Source organism: Trachypithecus francoisi, unplaced genomic scaffold (genome assembly GCF_009764315.1).
Source record: "Trachypithecus francoisi isolate TF-2019V2 unplaced genomic scaffold, Tfra_2.0 Lachesis_group7, whole genome shotgun sequence".
In the NCBI taxonomy this organism is placed as follows: Eukaryota; Metazoa; Chordata; class Mammalia; order Primates; family Cercopithecidae; genus Trachypithecus; species Trachypithecus francoisi.
Window position 1 is genome coordinate 99267992 of NW_022681472.1, and position 21226 is coordinate 99289217.

The 21226-nt window shown below is 56.1% G+C and overlaps 3 protein-coding genes across 15 annotated transcripts; 2 read left to right on the forward strand and 1 right to left on the reverse strand.

Moving 5' to 3' along the window:
* GPAA1 (glycosylphosphatidylinositol anchor attachment 1) lies at positions 1-3679 on the forward strand. 4 transcript variants are annotated; one of them, XM_033203023.1, is made up of 12 exons: positions 1-280; positions 593-772; positions 858-969; positions 1177-1324; positions 1402-1503; positions 1597-1793; positions 1877-2073; positions 2186-2339; positions 2507-2602; positions 2753-2943; positions 3021-3206; positions 3345-3679. In XM_033203023.1, exons 1-12 carry the CDS (start codon positions 207-209, stop codon positions 3586-3588), a joined length of 1881 nt encoding a protein of 626 aa, XP_033058914.1. In that variant the 5' UTR covers positions 1-206; the 3' UTR covers positions 3589-3679. The 4 variants fall into 4 exon arrangements, with proteins under 4 accessions (XP_033058914.1, XP_033058915.1, XP_033058916.1 ...); XM_033203024.1 differs by having other exon boundaries at positions 3036-3206; XM_033203025.1 differs by lacking the exon at positions 593-772 and having other exon boundaries at positions 26-280.
* Positions 3680-11723: 8044 nt separating this feature from the next.
* Positions 11724-14658, forward strand: LOC117079304 (cytochrome c1, heme protein, mitochondrial). 2 transcript variants are annotated; one of them, XM_033203044.1, is made up of 7 exons: positions 11724-12333; positions 12938-13134; positions 13229-13355; positions 13444-13601; positions 13691-13851; positions 14160-14260; positions 14361-14658. In XM_033203044.1, exons 1-7 carry the CDS (start codon positions 12205-12207, stop codon positions 14463-14465), a joined length of 978 nt encoding a protein of 325 aa, XP_033058935.1. In that variant the 5' UTR covers positions 11724-12204; the 3' UTR covers positions 14466-14658. The 2 variants fall into 2 exon arrangements, with proteins under 2 accessions (XP_033058935.1, XP_033058936.1); XM_033203045.1 differs by having other exon boundaries at positions 12196-12333; positions 12916-13134.
* Positions 14659-15791: 1133 nt separating this feature from the next.
* On the reverse strand, positions 15792-21187 carry SHARPIN (SHANK associated RH domain interactor). Of its 9 annotated transcripts, none has more exons than XM_033203039.1 (9): positions 20951-21187; positions 20473-20647; positions 17127-17255; positions 16904-17042; positions 16711-16819; positions 16476-16629; positions 16232-16356; positions 16017-16145; positions 15792-15940 (listed from the first exon to the last, which is right to left on the reverse strand). In XM_033203039.1, the coding sequence occupies exons 1-8, from the start codon at positions 21146-21148 to the stop codon at positions 16029-16031; spliced, it is 1146 nt and encodes a 381-aa protein (XP_033058930.1). In that variant the 5' UTR covers positions 21149-21187; the 3' UTR covers positions 15792-15940; positions 16017-16028. The 9 variants fall into 9 exon arrangements, with proteins under 9 accessions (XP_033058930.1, XP_033058928.1, XP_033058926.1 ...); XM_033203037.1 differs by having other exon boundaries at positions 16904-17045; XM_033203035.1 differs by having other exon boundaries at positions 17121-17255.
* Positions 21188-21226: the final 39 nt, after the last annotated feature.

Genomic DNA, 21226 nt, shown 5'->3' on the forward strand with positions numbered 1-21226 from the left:
CGCGCCGCCGGCAGTCCAGGGTGTTGCGGGCGCTTCCTGTGCTCCGGACATGCGCGCCGTCGCGGGCGCCGCCGGGACCGGAAGTGCGGGCGAGCGCGGGTCCCCGGGTCTGACAGGAGCAGCCTGCGGGCACCGCGGCGGTAGTTGGAGGCGGCAGAGGGTCCGGAGGCGGGAGAGGGTCCGTCGCCGCGCCGCTCTGCCCCGCCATGGGCCTCCTGTCGGACCCCGTTCGCCGGCGCGCGCTCGCCCGCCTCGTGCTGCGCCTCAACGCGCCGCTGTGGTGAGAACTGAGAACAGGGCCCGGGGAGGCGGGGACCCGAAGGCCCTGGAACTCGCGCTGGCGGCGGCCCATGCGCGGTGCCCATCGAGGGCCGGGGCCGCCCCGGCTGCTCGCGCCCTTCCGCTCCTGCCCCCTGGAAGCACTGAGGGTATCAGGCCCAGGCTCCGCCCTCCGGTCCGGCGTCCCGATGCCAGGACTCCGGGTTTAGGTCTCTCAGACGCGCGCGATCGACCCCGGGTGCGGAGGCTGTGGCCTCGGGTCCGCGTCTCAGGGCCCGCTGACGCGCCGGTGCCCCTCCGTCCTCTCTCACAGCGTGCTGAGCTACGTGGCGGGCATCGCCTGGTTCTTGGCGCTGGTTTTCCCGCCGCTGACCCAGCGCACTTACATGTCGGAAAACGCCATGGGCTCCACCATGGTGGAGGAGCAGTTTGCGGGCGGAGACCGTGCCCGGGCTTTTGCACGGGACTTCGCTGCCCACCGCAAGAAGTCGGGGTGAGCGGCAGAGCAGGGCGTATGGGGCGAGCAGTGGTGGCTAAGGCCGGGGAGCTCTGCTCAGAGGCTCCCTTCGTGTCTGCAGGGCTCTGCCAGTGGCCTGGCTTGAACGGACCATGCGGTCAGTGGGGCTGGAGGTCTACACGCAGAGTTTCTCCCGGAAACTGCCCTTCCCAGATGAGACCCACGAGCGCTATGTATTGGGGGAGTGGGGTGTGCCTGGGCCCAGAAAGCACCTTGGAGGGAGGGGTCTGGGCTGGGTATCACCTTGGTGGGTGTCATGGGGCCAGGAAGCTCAGTGGGAGGGAAATCCCTGGTGGGCATTGGAGGGCTAGAAAAGGGGAGGGCTTCAGCCCCCTACCACAAAGTTACACTGAGGCTCCCCTCACTGATACTGCACGCAGATGGTGTCAGGCACCAACGTATACGGCATCCTGCGGGCCCCGCGTGCTGCCAGCACGGAGTCGCTGGTGCTCACCGTGCCCTGTGGCTCAGACTCTACCAACAGCCAGGCTGTGGGGCTGCTGCTGGCACTGGCTGCCCACTTCCGGGGTGAGGCTCAGGGTTGCTGGCCATGGAGGGGTTTGGTCAGTGCCCCAGACCCTGCTGATCCTGCTTCTGGCCTCCAGGGCAGATTTACTGGGCCAAAGATATCATCTTCCTGGTAACAGAACATGACCTTCTGGGCACTGAGGCTTGGCTTGAAGCCTACCACGATGTCAATGTCACTGGTAGGTTCTCTTGTCCTGCATGCTCTGGTCTGCCTCTCAGGGTCACTGTCCTCACCAGATCCCCCATCAGCGTTCATTCACTTGCTTCTACAGGCATGCAGTCGTCTCCCCTGCAGGGCCGAGCTGGGGCCATTCAGGCGGCCGTGGCGCTGGAGCTGAGCAGTGATGTGGTCACCAGCCTTGATGTGGCTGTGGAGGGGCTCAACGGGCAGCTGCCCAACCTTGACCTGCTCAATCTCTTCCAGACCTTCTGCCAGAAAGGGGGCCTGTTGTGCACGCTTCAGGGCAAGGTGGGGCTGCCTGCCTGCCTTGAGGGCTGAAGGGCACAGGGTCTGTGGGAGGGGCTGTCTCATCCTGTCCTGCACCTCTAAAGCTGCAGCCCCAGGACTGGACGTCATTGGATGGACCGCTGCAGGGCCTGCAGACACTGCTGCTCATGGTTCTGCGGCAGGCCTCCGGCCGCCCCCATGGCTCCCATGGCCTCTTCCTGCGCTACCGTGTGGAGGCCCTAACCCTGCGGGGCATCAATAGCTTCCGCCAGTACAAGTATGACCTGGTGGCAGTGGGCAAGTAAGTAGTCTCTGGTCCCCCCTTTCCATGCCCAGGACGATGTCCAGCTGGGGCAAAGTGGGGGATGGCCTGGTGGCTGTGGCCAGCCATGAACCTGCCCCACACCTGACAGGGCTTTGGAGGGCATGTTCCGCAAGCTCAACCACCTCCTGGAGCGCCTGCACCAGTCCTTCTTCCTCTACTTGCTCCCCGCCCTCTCCCGCTTCGTCTCCATTGGCCTCTACATGCCCGCTGCCGGCTTCTTGCTCCTGGTCCTTGGTCTCAAGATATCCTCTGCCCCTTGTCATCTACTTGTGACCAGCCTCCAGTCTCCTCAACTCTAGGCTGGGGAGAGTCTTCCATCCTGATGGGGGGTGGGGTACAGGGGTAAGCCCTGGGTCCCCCTCTGGGCAGATCCCATTACACCTCTTGTTGGGGTCCTTGATTGGGCTACGCTCTGGAACTGTGGATGCAGCTGCATGAGGCCGAAGTAGGCCTTGAGGAGCCCGGGGGGGCCCCTGGCCCCAGTGTCCCCCTTCCCCCATCACAGGTGATGGCATCCCCTTCTGTTGTTGGAGTGGGCTTCCAGGGTCTGACTGGTGTTTAGTGTTGTAACTTAGCCTCAGCTGGTGGGATGGTGGTGGTCTTTGGGGATCCCCTGGCCCCAGGGCCCATCTCCAAGAGCCTGTGTGCCCTGCAGGGTGTTGGGCTGGCCTCGCTTGTGGCACCTCTGCTGATCTCGCAGGCCATGGGACTGGCCCTCTATGTCCTGCCGGTGCTGGGCCAACACGTGGCCACCCAGCACTTCCCAGTGGCAGAGGCTGAGGCTGTGGTGCTGACACTGCTGGCGATTTATGCAGCTGGCCTGGCCCTGCCCCACAACACGCACCGGTGAGTGGCTGGGCTGGTTTGGGGGGTGGGGTTAGAGGTCCCCTGGACATGCAGACAGTCTGTGGGTTGCCTCTGAGCCCTTTGTCTTGCAGGGTGGTAAGCACACAGGCCCCAGACAGGGGCTGGATGGCACTGAAGCTGGTAGCCCTGATCTACCTAGCATTGCAGCTGGGCTGCATCGCCCTCACCAACTTCTCACTGGGCTTCCTGCTGGCCACCACCATGGTGCCCGCCGCTGCGCTTGCCAAGCCTCATGGGCCCCGGTATGTATGGATCAGCCCCACTTCCCCCAACGCCTGTGCCCTCATCACAGACCGCACCCTCATTCAGTAGCCCTTTCCCCCAACTTGCTGCCCATGCCCCCACCATGGAGCCTACCCTGATGTTGCTTCTCCACCCAGGACTCTCTATGCTGCCCTGCTGGTGCTGACAAGTCCAGCAGCCACGCTCCTTGGCAGCCTGTTCCTGTGGCGGGAGCTTCAGGAGGCGCCACTGTCACTGGCCGAGGGCTGGCAGCTCTTTCTGGCAGCGCTGGCCCAGGGTGTGCTGGAGCACCACACCTACGGTGCCCTGCTCTTCCCACTGCTGTCTCTGGGCCTCTACCCCTGCTGGCTACTTTTCTGGAATGTGCTCTTCTGGAAGTGAGATCTGCCTGTCCGGGCTGGGACAGAGACTCCCCAAGGACCCCATGCTGCCTCCTTCTGGGGAAATAAACGAGTGTCTGTTTCAGCAGCTATTTGAGCTCCTGGCCCCCTGTCCATGTAGGGCCCCAGGGCATGAGGGCGAGAAGCCTCTGCCTGCAGGGCTTGGCATTCCCTCACCTCCTCCCTGGCAAGGGCTGCTGTAGTCCACTTACTGGGTAGCATTCCTGCCAACTAGGGCTCTGCTGCTGTATCAGCCCTGGGAGGTGAGCCTCAGGTGCACTCTCAGCCCTGGAGGGTGCCATGCAGGCTCGGAGGGCTGTGTGCATTGCTGTGTGGTACTGTGCCAGGAGTGGTGCTAGGAAGGAGAATACACCATGGCCATGGTTTGAGGGTCTGCCAGGAGCTGAGGCACCCAGAAACCACCTGACACCATCTTTACTGCTAGGACTAAGAGGCTGGAGCTGGAGCCCTACAGAGGAGGCATGGCATGGGGTCGAGGCATGGCATGGGGCCCAGGCAAGGCCAGCGCCTTGGTGTGGGATTGGGATGGAGCAGGGAGGAGCACCGGGCCTGGCTTCCTCAGAGTTGAGTCAGCCCAGGTGAGATGCCCACGAGGGGCCGGGCAGGCAACACAGTGGAGCCAGCGCCCAGGAGCAGGTGGGGCACAGGGACAAGAGCCCCACGGGAGAGGGCACTGATGGGCCAGCGAGGAGAGAAGCAGGCTGTCGTACCAGGACTCTGAAAGGAACTGGGAAGACCACCGTCTGTTCCGAAAGAAAGGAAGAACCTGTGGCCTTTTGGTGATGCCAGGGCCATGTCAGAGACCTTGGTGCTGCGAATAGAGAGCCCTCTGGTCACAGGAAGGCAAAGGTGCCACAGTCACACGCAACCAGGCACAGGCCTCGGGAATCAGCCGTGCTGTCTGGAGAAGCCACGGCATCTTAGAATCAACTTAGGGCCTGGCTCCTTTCAGTACGATGTCCCCAAATGGCCTGTTGTCTGGGAGGTCCCGAGGAGAATGCCCTCCCTGTGCCCCACTCCCTAGGCCACTGCCTCTTCACTGGGGCATGTCTTCCTGCGGGAGGCTCCCCTTGACATGAGGCCCCTGGTGTTGGGGTTTAGTCTATTGATGGGGCTCCACAGTTGGGGAATAGGCAGAGGGCTGCCAAGGTGAGCACGTAGGCGGTTTCTAGACCTGTAGAGGAAGCGCACGCCTGCTGGGTGGCCTTATGTTCTCTGTGTCTAGCGTTGTTTGAGGCTCAGTGGGGATGAGGGGTATCAGGAACCCCACTGTGACTGGTAGCCTCGTGACTAACTTGCCTGTCTTCAGCCCCCTTGTCCCAGAAGTTGGCGCCTCTAGTCACTTTCTCCAGCGAATACCTCTGAGGTTGGGTGGATGCCTGCAGTCCCCACCCAAGCCTGGCTGGTTTCACCTGCCTCTCAGTAGCCCTAGGAACACCTCCTAGGTGGGCATCCCAGGGGCCTCATCTGCTAAATCAGCAAGGGAGATTCATCTGTCAGTCTCCTATTTTCCAAGAAGAAATCTCTGTTGTGGTCTCCTGTTCTCTTTGTAAGATGACATCTGATACAAAATCACCCTCCAGGCATTTTAGCTGGGCTTTGACCTCAATTGTGTTGTTTTTGAGATGGAGTCTTGCACTGTAGCCCAGGCTGGAGTACAGCATCTCGACTCACTGCAACGTCCACCTCCCTGGTTCTAGCAATTCTCCTGCCTCAGCCTCCCAAGTAGTGGGATTACAGAGGCCCACCACCATGCCTGGCTAATACTGTATTTTTAGTAGAGATGGGGTTTCACCATGTTGTCCAGGCTGGTCTCAAACTCCTGACCTCAGATGATCCACCCACCTAGGCCTCCCAAAGTACTGGGATTACAGGCATGAGCCACCACACCTGGCAGCCTCAATTGTTTTTTAACAAGACTTTGGCAGTCACTTAAAGCACAAATCATGAAAATACATACATGGGGGGGGAAGCTAAAGGATACCTTGCTTGTGTTCTGAGTAGTTTGTGCAGAATTCTCCCTGCCTATACAAGCATTGAAAGGGAACCATGGGAATGGCAAGGTTGCTTTGTTAGGAAGGTAGGATTTCTGTTCTGATTTTTCAGTAATGACATGGGCTCAGACTCCATGTTTCTCCCTCCCTGATTTTTTTTTTTTTTGGACAGAGTCTCACTGTCGCCCAGGCTGGGTGCTATGGTGAGATCTCAGCTCACTGCAACCTCCACCTCCCAAGTTCAAGTGATTCTCCAGCCTTAGCCTCTGTTATATGTGAACTGTTTATTTAGAAGCAGAATGCTTGTTCCCTGTTACCATAAGGAAAGATCAGCATTCGGACAAAAAGTTCTCTCAGCAACTCAATTTTACTTTCTGCAGAAAGGGTGCTTCTTGCAGATGAAACAATGGTGACAGCAAACCTGAATAAAGGAGGGAAGCCATTTTTATCTCTTAGGCAGCTTGTCTCTGCTACTCTGTCCTGTCTCCGTTGGCTGGAGCCAGACCTCACAATCTAAACTGAACCCGATGGGCTAACAGCTTAAAAACTTTTTTAAATAGGTAAAAAGCAATGGAGAACAGAGGAAAAGAGGAAGTTGCTTACTAAAGGACTTAGAAAAGTAATAATACTTGCAAATAAGGAAGGGGCATAGACCGCAAGCTGGGACGTGCCTGTGAGCACGTCCAGCACAAATATCTTGGTTAAAGTACAAGGAGATAGAATGTCCTTACTCCTCTATATCAAACAGCTAGATAGGATAGGGCTTAACAAAGAGTTATTAGCACAAAGCAAGGTGGCTTGAAGGAAGTTAGTCTTTAAACACTTATAATTTATTTTTTAACAAGGGAATTTTTGAAGAGGAAACTTTCTAATTTCTACAGCCTCCCGAGTAGCTGGGATTACAGGCGTACACCACCACACCCCACTAATCATTTTATATTTTTACAAATATTTTGGCTTCTTCCAATGTCCACATTCTTACCAACACTTGCTAGTGTCCATCTTTTTTTTTTTTTTTTTTGAGATGGAGTTTTGCTCTTGTCACCCAGGCTGGACTGCAATGGTGTGATCTCGGCTCACCACAACCTCCGCCTCACAGGTTCAAGCGATTCTCCTGTCTCAGCCTCCTGAGTAGCTGGGATTCCAGGCATGCACCACCACGTCCAGCTAATTTTGTATTTTTAGTAGAAATGGGGTTTCTCCATGTTGGTCAGGCTGGTCTCAAACTCCCGACCTCAGGTGATCCACCCGTCTTGACCTCCCAAAGTGCTGGGATTACAGGTGTGAGCCACCACCCCCACCCCTGCTAGTGTCCATCTTGTAGATTACAGCCATCCTAGTGGGTGTGAAGTGGCATTGCATTTTCATATTGATTTGCATTTACCTAATGATTAATGAAACTAAAGCATCTTTTCACGTTATTATTGGCAATTGGTGTATATTCTTTTTTTTGAGACAGAGTTTCACTCTTGTTGCCCAGGCTGGGGTGCAGTGGTGTGATCTCGGCTCACTGCAACCTCCACCTGCCGGGTTCAAGTGATTCTCCTGCTTCAGCCTCCCGAGTAGCTGGCATTGTAGGCATGTGACACCACGCCCAGCTAATTCTTGTATTTTTAGTAGAGACAGGGTTTCACATGTTGGCCAGGCTGGTCTGGAACTCCTGACTTAGTGATCCACGCACCTCGGCCTCCCAAAGTGCTGGGATTACAGGCATTAGCCATCGCGCCTGGCCTGCATATGTTTTATTCTGAGAATTGTCTGGTTTTAGGTCTTAAACTTAGATCTTTGATTATTTTTCAGTTCTTGTAAATGGTGTATAAATGTTGTGAGGTAAAGGAGCCAACTTCATTCATTGGCATTTGGCATTTGTTTTGCAAATCATTGTTGGCTTTTTGTTTTTGTTTTTTTGTTTTTTTTTTTGTTTTTTTTTTTTTTGAGACAGAGTTTCACTCTTGTTGCCCAGACTGTAGTGCAGTGGCTCGATCATGGCTCACTGCAACCTCTGCCTCCCAGGTTCAAGCGATTCTCCTGCCTCAGCCTCCTGAATAACTGGGATTACAGGCGTGCACCACCACGCCCAGCTAATTTTGTATTTTTAGTAGAGATGGGGTTTCTCCATGTTGGTCAGTCTGGTTTTGAACTCTCGACCTCAGGTGATCTGCCCGCTTTGGCCTCCCAAAGTGCTGGGATTACAGGCATGCGCCATCACACCTGGCTAATTTTGTATTTTTAGTGGAGTCGAGGTTTCTTCATGTTGGTCAGACTGATTTTGAACCCCTGACCTCAGGTGATCCAGCTGCCTCGACCTCCCAAAGTGCTGGGATTACAGGCATGAGCCACCATGCCTGGCCGTTTTGTTTGTTTTGAGGTAGGGTCTCAACTCTGTTGCCTAGGCTGGAGTGCAGTGGCATGATCACAGCTCATTGCAACTTTGACCTCCCCAGGCTCAGGTGATGCTCCCACCTCACCCACCTGAGTAGCTGGGACCACAGGTATGCACCACTCTTGGCTTTTTTTTTTTTTTTAAGACAGTGTTTCGCCATTTTGCCCAGGCTGGTCTCCTGGGCACAAGCAGTCTACCTGCCTTGGCGTCCCAAAGTGCTGGGATTACAGGCATCAGCCAGCATGCCCGGCCCTGTTTGCATTTGAATATCCAATTGTCCCAGAACCATTTGTTGGAGAGACTCTTTCTCCATTGGTCTCAGTACCCTCGTTAAAAAAATCAAATGACCATAGATGTATAGTCACAGACTTTATTTGTGGGCTGTCAATTCTATTCCATTGATCTATATGCCTACCCCTCTATCAGTACTAAAATTTACTATAAACCTACGATAATCAAGTTTTGAAATTGGGAGATATAAGTCTTCCAACTGTTTCACCATTTTAGCCAGACTGTTCTCGAACTCCTGACCTCAGGTGATCCACCTGCTTTGGCCTCCCAGCGTGCTTGGGATCACTGGTGTGAGCCACTTCACCCAGCAAGCCTCCATGGTTTGAGAGGAGAAATCTTTTGTTAATTATGTTGAGAATTCTTTTTTCTTTCTTTCTTTTGTATTTGTTATTATTACTATTTTATTTTCTGAGAAGGAGTTCCACTCTTGTTGCCCCGGCTGGAGAGCAATGGCGCAATCTCGGCTCACTGCAACCTTTGCCTCCCAGGTTCAAGCGATTCTCCTGCCTCAGCCTCCAGGGTAGCTGGGATTATAGGTGCGTGCCACAATGCCTGGCTAATTTTTTGTGTGTTTTTAGTAGAGACGGGGTTTTGCCATATTGGCCAGTCTGGTCTTGAACTCCTGACCTCAGGTGATCTGCCTGCCTTGGCCTCCCAAAGTGCTAAGATTACAGGAGTGAGCCACTGCGCCCAGCCAATAATTTTTATGTGATGAGTCACTTCTCTCTTGCTGCTTTCAAGATTTGTTGTCTTTCAACAATTTGTTTTATGTCTTCTTTAGTTTATTCTACTTAGTGTTTGTTGAACAAAAAAACTAGATGTGCAGATTCATGTTTTTCATGAAATTTGGTACGTTTTTGGCCTTTTTTTCTTTTTTTGAGACAGAGTTTCACTCTTGTTGCCCTGGCTGGAGTGCAATGGTGCAATCTTGGCTCACTGCAACCTCCACCTCCCAGGTTCAAGCAATTCTCCTGCCTCAGCTTCCCAAGTAGCTGGGATTACAGGTGTGCACCACCATGCCTGGCTAATTTTGTATTTTTAGTGGAGTCGAGGTTTCTTCATGTTGGTCAGACTGGTTTTGAACTCTCGGACTCAGGTGATCTGCCTGCCTCGGCCTCCTGAAGTGCTGGGATTACAGGCATGAGCCACCGTGCCCAGCCTTGGCCATTATTTTTTTTTAAGTATTCTTACTCCTTTCTCTGTCTAGTCTACTCCTGGGACTGAAATTATGCACATGTGGGTATGCTTAATAGCGTTCCACAGGTCTCTGAGGCCCAGTTCATGTTTCTTTCTTTTTTTAAATTTCTCTTCCTCAGACTTCCCTTTGTATAGAGCCTCAAGGTCAGCCAGAGGTGAACGTTTAGGGCTTTTTCAGGTCTCTCCTGAGTATATCCATAGTCCTCCGTGTGTATATGACTTGTATTCCCAAAAATGTGTTGGGCTTTACAGAGCCCCTGTGGACATTTCATTCCCTTGCTCTTCCTTGTTAGCTTTTTGTGTAGTCTACTGTTTGTGGCAACGGTTACCCATCACCTCAGGCAGCTGGCACTGGGCAAGCCCTGAGTTGATGTGGTAGGAGTCTTCCAGGAGCCATCAGACACGTTCAATAACTGAGGTTCTATGCCAATGAGGGCATTTTGCTCCCACATTAACTAGGAATGTGGGTTCTTATTTCCAAGATTACCACTGAGCTGGAGGACAGGGTTGAACCAGGCAGGGAAAGCTACAGCCCTTAAAGGCCACTGTTCTTACTGATAGTCACCTGTTTAATTGATTTCCATAGCTCTGTAAAAGTTGATTCTGATCATTTTTGCTATGTTTTTCTTGCTCTTATTGGGCGCGGGGTGGACACATTTTTTAGGGGTCCTCCATTTTCACTCACAACTAGTTTTTAATTTTTATTTTATTTTATTTTTTCTTGAGATAGTTTCATTCTTGTCGCCAGGCTGGAGTGCAATGGCGCCATCTCTGCTCACCACAAGCTTGGCCTCCTGGATTCAAGTGCTTCTCCTGCCTCAGCGTCCGGAGTAGCTGGGATTACAAGCATGTGCCACCACACGTGGCTAATTTTCTATTTTTAGTAGAGATGGGGTGTAGAAAGTAAAAAGTTTCCTCTTCACAGTTTCTCTTCTTGTTAAAGAATAAATCATACGTGTTAGAATAGTTTCTTTTACAGACTAACTTACTTCAAGCCTCCTTGCTTTGTGCTCAGAATTCTTTAAGCTTTATCCTCTGTAGTTGTTAAACATGCTCACAGGCAGGTAGTACATTCTATGTCCTTGTACCTTAACCAAAACAGTTGTGCTGGACGTGCTCACAGGCACGTTCAACTCGCAGCCTATACCCCTTCCCTGTTTGGCATAAGCAACTTCCTCTTTTCCTCTGTTCTCCCTTGCCTTTACCTGTTTAGAAAAGTTTTAAATTATTAGCCAGTCAGGTTTTATTTTAGATTGTGCAGTCTGGCTCCAGCCAACGGAGACAGGACACAGTAGCAGGGACAAGCTGCGTAAGGGATAAAAATGGCTTCCCTCCTTTGTTCAGGTGTGCTCTCGCCATTGTTCCATCCATGAGGAGCACCCTTTCTGCAGAAAGTAAAATTGACTTGCTGAGAGAGTTTTTGTCTGAATGCTGATCTTTCCTTATGGTACCAGGGAACAAGCATTCTGTTTCTAAATAAACATTTTACATATAACACAGGGTTTCTCCACATTGGTCAGGCTGGTCTCAAACTCACAACCTCAGGTGATCTGCCCACCACGGCCTTCCAAAGTGCTGGGATTACAGGCGTGAGCCACTGCACCCAGCCTAGTTTTTAAATTTTATTTGCTTTTTTTTTTTGAGACGGAGTCTCCCTCTGTCACCCAGGCTGGAGTGCAGTGGCTGGATCTCTACCCACTGCAACCTCCACCTCCCGGGTTCAAGTGATTCTCCTGCCTCAGCTTCCCAGAGTGGCTGTGACTACAGGCACGCACCACCACGCCTGGCTAATTTTTGTATGTTCAGTAGAGACAAGGTTTCACCAAGTTGACCAGGATGGTCTCCATCTCTTGACCTCGTGATCTGCCTGCCCTCCCCACCCTCCCAAAGTGCTGGGATTACAGGCGTGAGCCACCGCGCCCGATCTTTGTTTCCTTTTAAAATATTTTATAATAAAAATATTCCCACATAACGAGATATTTACTTACTTTTTTGGGACAAGGTCTCGCTCTGTGTCCCAGGCTGGAGTGCAGTGGCGATCTCGGCTCACTGCAGCCTTAACCTCCAGGGCTCAATCGATCCTCCCGCCTTAGCTTCCCAAAGCGCTAGGACCTCAGGCGCGCGCGCCAGGCGTCGGGCCATGAGGGGCTTCTAGAGGAGCCTTTATCGTCCCGCTCGCGGCTCCCGCACCTGTTTCTGAGCATGACTAATCCCTAATAAACCCTTGTCATGTGAATGAACGAGAACAGGGCGCTCAGCCTGGGGGACCAGCCTCCTGCTGCCAGGCGCTGCCTGCGGCCGAGACCCCCGCCCGTGCCTTCCGCCGGGCTGCCCCCAAGCTGCCCTTTCTCTGGAGGTCCTCAACCTGGAGGGGCAGCCTCTACCCGGCCATAGCGCAGCCTGGGAACGTGGAGAAAAGGAGCGTCGGGGTCTTGGAGGCGGCGTGGGAAACGCCGGGCGGGGCGGGGCGGGGCGCTGTCACGGCAACAGAGAGACGCGACGGGGCCCCGCCCCATCGCCAGTTTCCACGACAACCCGAAGAGCGCGGTGAGGCAGGCGGTGCCCCTGCCACTGACTGACGAGACCCGGGCCAGCGCGCTTCGTCCCCGCCCACCCGACAGGCCCCGCCCCCACGCCCGCCCCGCCCTGCGCTCCCCGGCTGTCGCGAGGTTTTGACTCTCGTGGCGCCCCAGGGGCTGACGGGAGTGGCGGCCGCGCGGAGGAGGCCAAGATGGCGGCAGCTGCGGCTTCGCTTCGCGGGGTAGTGTTGGGCCCGCGGGGCGCGGGGCTCCCGGGCGCGCGTGCCCGGGGTCTGCTGTGCAGCGCGCGGCCCGGGCAGCTGCCGCTACGGACACCTCAGGTGAGCGCTGGGCCGGGCCTCGGCCTCCGCGCGGCCCTGCATCCTCGTGAAGGTCACGGCGGGGAGGCTGCGGGCGCGGGCCGGGGCAGCGCGGAAGCGGTCCCGGCCACCCAGCCCCCCCGCTCCCCGCTGCCTGCCGACCTTGAGCGTGTGGGATCAGAGCTGGGCGCCTACCTCTCCGAACGGCAGGGCGCTCGCCCCGAGCGTGGGGGTCGGCTGGACGGGCTCGCTCTGTGGCGGGGCGGGGGCTTTCCCGGATGGCGCGCCCAGGACGACTCTTGGGGCTGGCTGTCCAAACTGGACCCGCGTCCTGAAGTGACCCCAGCCTGACCTCGGCCAGCTGCTTGTGACCTTGGCCTGCCCCAGCACCCTTGGTCATTTCGGTCTGATCCCCGGTTCAGGATGCAGGAACACCCCCCTCCTGAGAGCGAATCACGGCCTAGGGGTCAGCGGCGGAGAGGGATGGGGTGGGTAGTGGGACAGGGTGTGCATCTGGCGCCCTGCAGGAGGTGGCCGTTGCTGGGTGGAGAGGTGGCCGCTGAGAGTCAGATCCCCAGGTAGGGCTGGGTGGTGTCCTGGCAGGCGCTGAGCGGAGATCTTGCAGGCAGTGGCCTTGTCGTCGAAGTCTGGCCTTTCCCGAGGCCGAAAGGTGATGCTGTCAGCGCTGGGCATGCTGGCGGCAGGGGGTGCGGGGCTGGCTGTGGCTCTGCATTCGGCTGTGAGTGCCAGTGACCTGGAGCTGCACCCTCCCAGCTATCCGTGGTCTCACAGTGGCTTCCTCTCTTCCTTGGACCACACCAGGTATGCAGCTGGCTGACTGACTGGCAGGGGGAGGTTCTGGGTGGAGCTGGTGAGATGGAATCTTAAGCGTTCCTAACCCTTTCCCTCCCTCCAGCATCCGGAGGGGTTTCCAGGTATATAAGCAGGTGTGCTCCTCCTGCCACAGCATGGACTTCGTGGCTTACCGACACCTGGTGGGCGTGTGCTACACGGAGGATGAAGCTAAGGCGCTGGCTGCAGAGGTGTGGGGTCTGGGGATGCCTGGGACCCAGGGCTCAGGGCTCCCACTGTAGTGAGATGGTAGGGTTGTGATGAGGCTCTCGGTGGCAGGTGGAGGTTCAAGACGGCCCCAATGAAAATGGGGACATGTTCATGCGGCCAGGGAAACTGTTCGACTATTTCCCAAAACCATACCCCAACACTGAGGCTGCTCGAGCTGCCAACAACGGAGCATTGCCGCCTGACCTCAGCTACATCGTGCGAGCTAGGTACACGGGCTGCCCATGGGGTGGTGCCGGAGAGGTGGGGGAAGGGCTGACTTGTGCTTGGGACTATGGAGCCACGGATCTGGTCCTAGACATGGTGGTGAGGACTACATCTTCTCCCTGCTCACGGGCTACTGCGAGCCACCCACCGGGGTGTCACTGCGGGAAGGTCTCTACTTCAATCCCTACTTTCCTGGCCAGGCCATTGCCATGGCCCCTCCCATCTACACAGATGTCTTGGAGTTTGATGATGGTAAGAGGCCTCCAGTCTGGCAGTGAGCATGTTGAATACTTCTCCACTACCCCCAGGGATGCTTCCCCTGTGTTCCTGGGCCCAGGAGGTCCTGCCCACTTCTTGTCTGGGGTGTCTTCTGATCTTCTGTGCATATCTCAGGAGGCTTTTGGGCTTCTTCAGTCCTTCAGTCTTGCGTATGTCCGGTGGAGGGCACTGTCCCTTTGATGCCTTGGGTAGGGGCCCGTGTCTGCTCCACAGAGGGGGTGCAAGTTATCCCAGGTTGGACATGAGTCTGAGAGGAGCCCTCACTGCTTGTCCTTGGCCAGGCACCCCAGCTACCATGTCCCAGATAGCAAAGGACGTGTGCACCTTCCTGCGCTGGGCATCTGAGCCAGAGCACGACCATCGAAAACGCATGGGGCTCAAGGTAAAAGGGTTGGGAGAAGGCCATGGTGGGTATCACAGAAGGGCTGGGAGCTGGGCAGGGCTCCTCCCCACTCCCTTCTCTGAGCCTTCCTCGTCCGCAGATGTTGATGATGATGGCTCTGCTAGTGCCCCTGATCTACACCATAAAGCGGCACAAGTGGTCAGTCCTGAAGAGTCGGAAGCTGGCATATCGGCCGCCCAAGTGACCCTGTCCAGTGTCTGCTTGCCATCCTGCCAGAACAGGCCCTCAAGCCCAAGAGCCATCCCAGGCCTGTTCAGGCCTCAGCTGGCTAACCCCCTCTTCGTCTGGAAAAAGAGGCAAGGGGACAGGAGACCAGGCCCTAGCTCTGGGCCCTCCGTCAGCCCCCATCATGGGAATAAATTAAGTTTCTCAATGTACATATTTGAACTATCATATTTGAGCTATTATATGGAAGGAGTGCAGGTTTGCAAGGGACTCTGATACCAAGACCCTTGCCTTCACAAGGCTCCCAGGATGTCCCATTCAGTGTGGCCAGCAATGCCCTGCACTAACTGGTAGCTGGGAGTACAGACAGTGGGTGTGGAACAGAAAGCAAACAACTGGATGTTAGAGGAAATGGCAGCATTGGGTGGGGTGGGGTGGGGTGGGGTGGGGTGTGTGTGAGCACAGAGCTGAAAAGGGCCTGGCTAGGCAGGATGTGGCCCAGGGACCTGTTGGAATGAACAGCCGAGTGTCAAGGTGTTGAAGCACTTGGCCCCCATTCTGATGGCAGCAGGGAACCTCGGTAGCATTACAACAGGGAAAAGGCCTGGTCTAGGGCAGGGGCTATTGCTGGGCTGGGCTGAGGAAGGGGATGGCTCCCAGCCAGGTGAAGGAGTCAAGTAGACTGCTAGGATGTGTGTCATGGAGTGGCCCCTCCTCGCAGTCCACAGGGCAGCTGGGTGGTCAGTCCTGGCCAGAAGCTGGCAGTGGCTGGGTTCCCACAGGAGCATGCTGCTGAGGGAAGGAGACAGTGGATGCTATCTAGGAGGGTCACAGAGACATGACCCAGCACTGGCCTGTGACCTGGTGTAGGACTTAGTTCCTGAGCTTCCCTCGTCCCTAGGAGGGGAAGGAAAACACCCGTTTTCATTGCTGGTATCCTAGCTGCAAGAGCTGAGGGGAGTGGTGGCCAGAGTCCAGGGAAGGCAAGAGCTGAATGGGAGAAAGGTGGTGCCAACAGGGCTGCAGGCAGGAGAGGCGCAGGCCTGGGGGACCAGGGTGGACAGGAGACAAGGTCAGTGGTGGGGGCTGCGGCTCAGTGTGTGGCACACCCCAGCAGCCTCAGCCCAGTGGTGAGCAGCTGGGTGGGGGGCTCTGTAGGCCTCTGGGGTCTGGGAAGAGATCCCCATGCCATGCTTTCCTGACCACTGAGGCTCAGGGTCCAGGTCTACTCTTCAGTACCATTGGGGTCTGGCTGGGGGAGCCCCACCTGCTGATGAGGGCGTCTCTCTGTGGCGCTGGCTAGGTTGGGGCAGGTCTGCAAAGATACCATGAAAGGGACACTTGCTGGCTCATAAGTGTCTTTAATGGTTTCAGTTTGTGGCCCTTCCCCCAACCCTGGTGACTGTCCCAGCAAGCAGTCAGTAGAGGTCCCGAGTTCAGTGGGGGCCTAGAGACATCGGACCTGTGAGGGAAGGGCCACTCTCCGCTTGTAACCTGTGGGGGTGGAGCTGGGTCATTCCTGTGGATTCTGCCGTGCCCCCACCTCCCCTGCCTGAGCTACCTCTGGTACCTCTGGTGGCTGCTAGGTAGAAGCTGCAGCAAGGGGATCCCAAGTGCAGGGCCTCTGGGTGCTACACATCTCACAGCCAGGGCGGCTTGGGGCATTGATGAAGGTGCAGGAAGGACAGGGCCAGCTGGGCTGGGGGAAGAGAGGCACATGTTGCTTCCCTGCTCTTTCCAATGCCCAGGGCTGTCCTGGCCCTCCCTGCCCAGTCCCATGCCCACCTGGAGAGGACTGGGCAGGCTGGAGGCAGCTGGCTGGGGGCCTGGGGGTAGCCCCAATGATGGGGGAAACAAGCGTCCAAGTTCCCCATCCATCTTCTGGGGGTGCTGAGGGCTAGGTCCTGTGGTGAGGGGTGGAGCTCAGGACTGGCGGGCTGCACCCCACCTCCCACCCCCACACCCCCACACCCCCACACCCCCCACCTCCCACCCCCCACCCCCCACCCCACCCCCATTAAGGACTGACCTGGGGCTTCTCGAGGAGCTGACAGCAAGTAGAGGAAAGCAGGGTCCCCATCCTGCCGGACCCCATAGGAGGCAAGGCTGCGCTCAGGCACACACAGGCACCGCCCGATGACCCAGCGTTGCACAGCTGGCGGGAAACCGAGCTCTGAGAACACCTGCGGCCAGAGCAATCAGGGCAGATGATGTCACCTAGGCTCCCCTGCCCCCTGGCAGGGCTCCCTAGACCCTGTGCCCACCTGCTCCTGGAGAGCTGCAACGGTGCAGTGGGGGTGGACCTGCAGGGCAACGTGCGCAGAGGACGCGGTGGATGCGGCAGAGGCAGCGTCTTCAAGTGTGACCTGCAGCCTGTGCCAGAATGTGGGTTGAGGGATGGATGGAGGACCTGGGAGGGTCACAAAGACAAGATGAGGAAGAAGCCCCAGGCCTCACCGGATGGGGCCAGGTGGGAAGCAAGCCTCCTGAAGCTGAACGCTGAGGGCCACGCGATGCTGGGCCAGGACGGCTGCCGCTTGGGCTGCCCCCTTCTCGTCTCCACCTGCAATGGCCCGGGCCAGATTCCCTGCCAGCTCTTCTGTAGGGTAAGGAAAGGACAGCTGTCACCACTGGGGACTGTCTGCTAACCCCCAACACCCCCCCACACACACACCTGTACCTCTCTCCATCAAGTTTCCAGGGCTCCTAAGAAGATCTGCCTCAGGTGTGGGGACTTCCGGGGGACTGGGCAGGGAGACGGGGCTTGCTTCTGGGCCCAGGGCTGGTGGTGAGCTGCTGCTGCTGCTGCCTAGAGGTAAGACATGGGTGGGCTATGCTGTGGCCTCTGTCCAGGCCTCTGGGCCCTTGGTCTTCCAGGACCTTTGCCTTCTCCCTCACCTCAGCCCATGCCAGGGCCCTGCCTCAGGCCACACTTCAAGCCACACCTTCTCCCAGCCTTGGCTCTGGCAAGCCCCTCAGAGGCCCCTGCCAGACTTCTGTTAGTGCTGGAGCTGCACTTAGTTCATTTTTGGGAATTAGAGCCCTTTTAAACCCTTCTGCCGCCTGGCCAGGCCACCTTTCTTGGCCCTTTCTGCCAGCCAGGGACGCCTCACAGCAGAACCCAAGCAGGCCCTCAGTGGCCCTGCAGTCTGGGTGGCCTCTTGGAGCCCTTGGGGACCTCCCCTCTCCGGACTCCCTGACCCACACTTGGGCTGCCAGCACTCCACACAAGCCACTGCCCTGGGCGTCTTCAGAGCTGGGCACCCTGCTGACTCCCCTTATTACCCCCCCACCGTGTGAGGCCCAGCCCACTGCAATGGGGGGTCCCCACCCAGTGCTAACACAGCTCCTGTGATGACCCCAGGCCCACTGTATTCATACTGTCGCCCTACTAGGATAAGCAGGGCCTTCCATGCACCCAGCGCTGTTCGGTCCTGGCACCCAGTGAGCCGCAAGGATCACTTGCACATGCTCACCTCAGGGTTTGTTTGCTGCTTCCTTGGTCACATGGTTCGTGCCATGACCTTCAAATTTCACTCCAGTGTCGCCTCAATGAGGCCTTCCCCTGCCACCGTTTTTTTTGTTTTTGTTTTTATTTTGAGATGGAGTTTCACTTGTGGCCCAGCCTGGAGCGCAATGGTGTGATCTTGGCTCACCGCAACCTCTGCCTCCTGGGTTCAGGCGATTCTCCTGCCTCCCCTCCCGGGTAGCTGGGATTACAGGCATGCACCACCACACCCGGCTAATTTTGTATTTTTAGTAGAGACAGGATTTCTCCATGTTGGTCAGACTGGTCTTTAACTCCCGACCTCAAGTGATCTACCTGCCTCAGCTTCCCAAAGTGCCGGGATTACAGGCATGAGCCACTGCGCCCCTGCACCATTTTAAAAAGCAATCCTCCCAGCTCCACCATTCCCAGTCCCACACCATCTAACAGACTTTTTTAAAAAACTCTACAGTAATTTTATTATTATTATTATTATTATTTTTTGGAGACAGGATCTCGCTCTGTCACCCAGGCTGGAGTGCAGTGGCACGATCACAGTTCACTGCAGCCTAGAACCCCTGGGCTCAAGTGATCCTCCCACCTCAACCTCCCAAATAGCTGAGATTACAGGCAGACACCACTACACTCAGCTAATTTTTTTTTTTTTTTTTTTTTTTTTTTTTTTTTTTTTTTTTTTTTTTTTTTTGTGAGACGAAGTCTAGCTCTGTCACCCAGGCTGGAGTGCAGTGGTGAGATCTCGGCTCACTGCAAGCTCCACCTCCCAGGTTCACGCCATCCTTCTGCCTCAGCCTCCCGAGTAACTGGGACTACAGGCACCCGCCACCACCACGCCTGGCTAATTTTTTTTTTTGTATTTTTAGTAGAGACGGGGTTTCACCGTGTTAGCCAGGATGGTCTTGATCTCCTGACCTCGCGATCCGCCCACATCGGCCTCCCAAAGTGCTGTGATTACAGGCGTGAGCCACCGTGCCCGGCCCATTCAGCTAATTTTTTTTTTTTTTTTTTTTTTTTTTTGAGACGGAGTCTCGCTGTGTCACCCAGGCTGGAGTGCAGTGGCGCGATCTCGGCTCACTGCAAGCCCTGCCTCCCGGGTTCACGCCATTCTCCCGCCTCAGCCTCCGAGTAGCTGGGACTACAGGCGCCCGCCACCACGCCCGGCTAATTTTTTGTATTTTTTTTTTAGTAGAGACGGGGTTTCACCGTGTTAGCCAGGATGGTCTCGATCTCCTGACCTCGTGATCCGCCCGCCTCGGCCTCCCAAAGTGCTGGGATTACAGGCTTGAGCCACCGCGCCCGGCCCATTCAGCTAATTTTTAAATGTTTGGTATGTTGCCTAGCCCTGTACTTATTTTATATGTCTGCCTCCTCCCCTCTAAAAATGCAAGCTCCAATAGGATAGGGATTCGAAGTTTTGTTCATGCCAGAGGAGTACCTGGGACAGAGCAGCTGCTGAATACATATGCTTGGTGAATGACTGACTAAAGAGAGCCTAGCTCCTTTTCTAAACACTGAGTTGCCTGAGCCTCTCTTACATCCCTGTCTGGCTGTCTTCTGACCCCTCTGGCAGCTCTGCTTATCTGTTTGTGGGCTGCCCTCTCTCTGGGAGCCCCGTACTACCTAGTCCTTCACATTTCTCAGTCTCAACAGCTAACTCTTCCATTTAAGCAGCCATGTGAGCCAGGGGCAGTGGCTCACACCCATAACCTCAGCTACTTAGGCTGAAGCAGGAGGATCACCTGAGCCCAGGAGTTCAAGGCTCCAGTGAGTTAGGATCACACTACTGCACTCCATTCTGGGTGATAGAGGGAGGCTTTGTCTGCAGAAAACCTCCCAAGCAACCACAAAACTCAGCTAATTCCATCTTTCCACTGCAACCTTTGCCTCCAGGTTCAAGTGATTCTCCTGCCTCAGCCTCCCCAAGTAGCTGGGACTACAGGTGCACGCCACCATGCCTGGCTTATTTTTGTATTTTTAGTAGAGACAGGGTTTGGTTTCACCATGTTGACCAGGTTGGTCTCGAACTCCTGACCTCAGGTGAACCACCCACTTCGGCCTCCCAAAGTGCTGGGATTACAGGCGTGAGCCACCCCACCCGGCCACTAATTCCATCTTCTAAGCATCTCTGGAAACACCCTTCTCCCCAACCCTATCTGCACAACCCTTGCCACTGCAGAACTCTCAGTCTAAAGCAGCAGGTTTCTGAGTCTGTCACTCTCCCACTCCTGTCACCCTCCTGCTGCTCTTGGGATGATGTCTTCTCATACAGGTCCTGACCCTGCCTGCTCCGCCTCTTCATGCTTGCCTCTCATGTTTCCTGAGGGTTAAGGAAGTGCAGGCTGAGGTTCCAGGGCTTCCTGGTGGAGGCTGCAGCTCGTGCTGGCTGGGGCCTCAGATGGTGTAGGAGACTGACTCCAGGAGCCACTCCAAGTACTCCACGTTGGAAGGTGGATCCAACTTCCCCAACCAGGACTGGCGGGCCAAGGCTATTCCAAATGAGTATTCATTACAAGGCACTAACCATTCTGTCCTTCCACGGTGGCACCTCGGACTAGGACTGCCCAGCGCTGAGCTTCCTGAGGGTTGAGGAAGTGCAGGCTGAGGGTTCCAGGTCCTCCTGGCGGAGGCTGCAGCTCGTGCTGGGTGGGGCCTCGGATGGTGTAGGAGACTGACTCCAGGGGCCACTCCAAATTGACCTGAGAAGGGGGAAGAGTCCAGGCTCAGGGCATTCCCCCGCCCTACATCGCACGATGAGCAAAGAAACACAAGATAGCATTTATAGGCCATTCATTTCAAGGTCCTAAATCCTGTACGCCTATCATCAAATCCTCACAATAGTCCTGTAAAGTAGGTCCCAGCATCACCCCTATTTCACGGACGAGAAAACAGAAGCAAAGAAACGTAACTGCATAAGGGCACCCAGGTGGCAAGCGGAGGGGCCTGGCTTTGGGCTCCGTGCCCTGCCCGGGCCAAACAGCGCGCCCTCCGCCCCTACTCACCGCCCCGGGTCCCGCATCCAGCAGCTCCAGCCGGAAGCGCCCAGGCCGCTCAGGGTCCGCGCTCAGCTGCAGCCTCCGCAGCTGTGCCTCGGCGTCTGGCCCGGCGCCCAGCAGCCTCACCGCGGCGTGCACAGTCAAGAGCACTGCGGCCGAGCCCAAGTCCGAGGCCGCCGCCGCCCCGCCCGCTGGCGGCGCCATCTCCGGTACGGCCAGGTCCCGGCCCTCCGAACGCGCTTCCGTGGGATTCGGCCGCTAAGCGTCTCCGCCCGTCGGAAA

What these genes read in the sequence shown, in the direction of transcription:
- GPAA1 (XM_033203023.1), top strand. Translation starts at nt 207, where the DNA reads ATGGGCCTCCTGTCGGACCCCGTTCGCCGGCGCGCGCTCGCCCGCCTC. An exon ending in GCCCACCGCAAGAAGTCGGG is followed by an intron (nt 773 to 857) that starts GTGAGCGGCAGA and finishes TCGTGTCTGCAG; the next exon opens with GGCTCTGCCAGTGGCCTGGC. An exon ending in TCCCCCTTCCCCCATCACAG is followed by an intron (nt 2,603 to 2,752) that starts GTGATGGCATCC and finishes TGTGCCCTGCAG; the next exon opens with GGTGTTGGGCTGGCCTCGCT.
- LOC117079304 (XM_033203044.1), top strand. Translation starts at nt 12,205, where the DNA reads ATGGCGGCAGCTGCGGCTTCGCTTCGCGGGGTAGTGTTGGGCCCGCGG. An exon ending in TGCCGCTACGGACACCTCAG is followed by an intron (nt 12,334 to 12,937) that starts GTGAGCGCTGGG and finishes GAGATCTTGCAG; the next exon opens with GCAGTGGCCTTGTCGTCGAA. An exon ending in GAAAACGCATGGGGCTCAAG is followed by an intron (nt 14,261 to 14,360) that starts GTAAAAGGGTTG and finishes CCTCGTCCGCAG; the next exon opens with ATGTTGATGATGATGGCTCT.
- SHARPIN (XM_033203034.1), bottom strand. Translation starts at nt 21,148, where the DNA reads ATGGCGCCGCCAGCGGGCGGGGCGGCGGCGGCCTCGGACTTGGGCTCG. An exon ending in TGGATGCGGGACCCGGGGCG is followed by an intron (nt 20,648 to 20,950) that starts GTGAGTAGGGGC and finishes CCCCCTTCTCAG; the next exon opens with GTCAATTTGGAGTGGCCCCT. An exon ending in CACCGTGGAAGGACAGAATG is followed by an intron (nt 17,256 to 20,472) that starts GTTAGTGCCTTG and finishes TCTTACCTCTAG; the next exon opens with GCAGCAGCAGCAGCAGCTCA.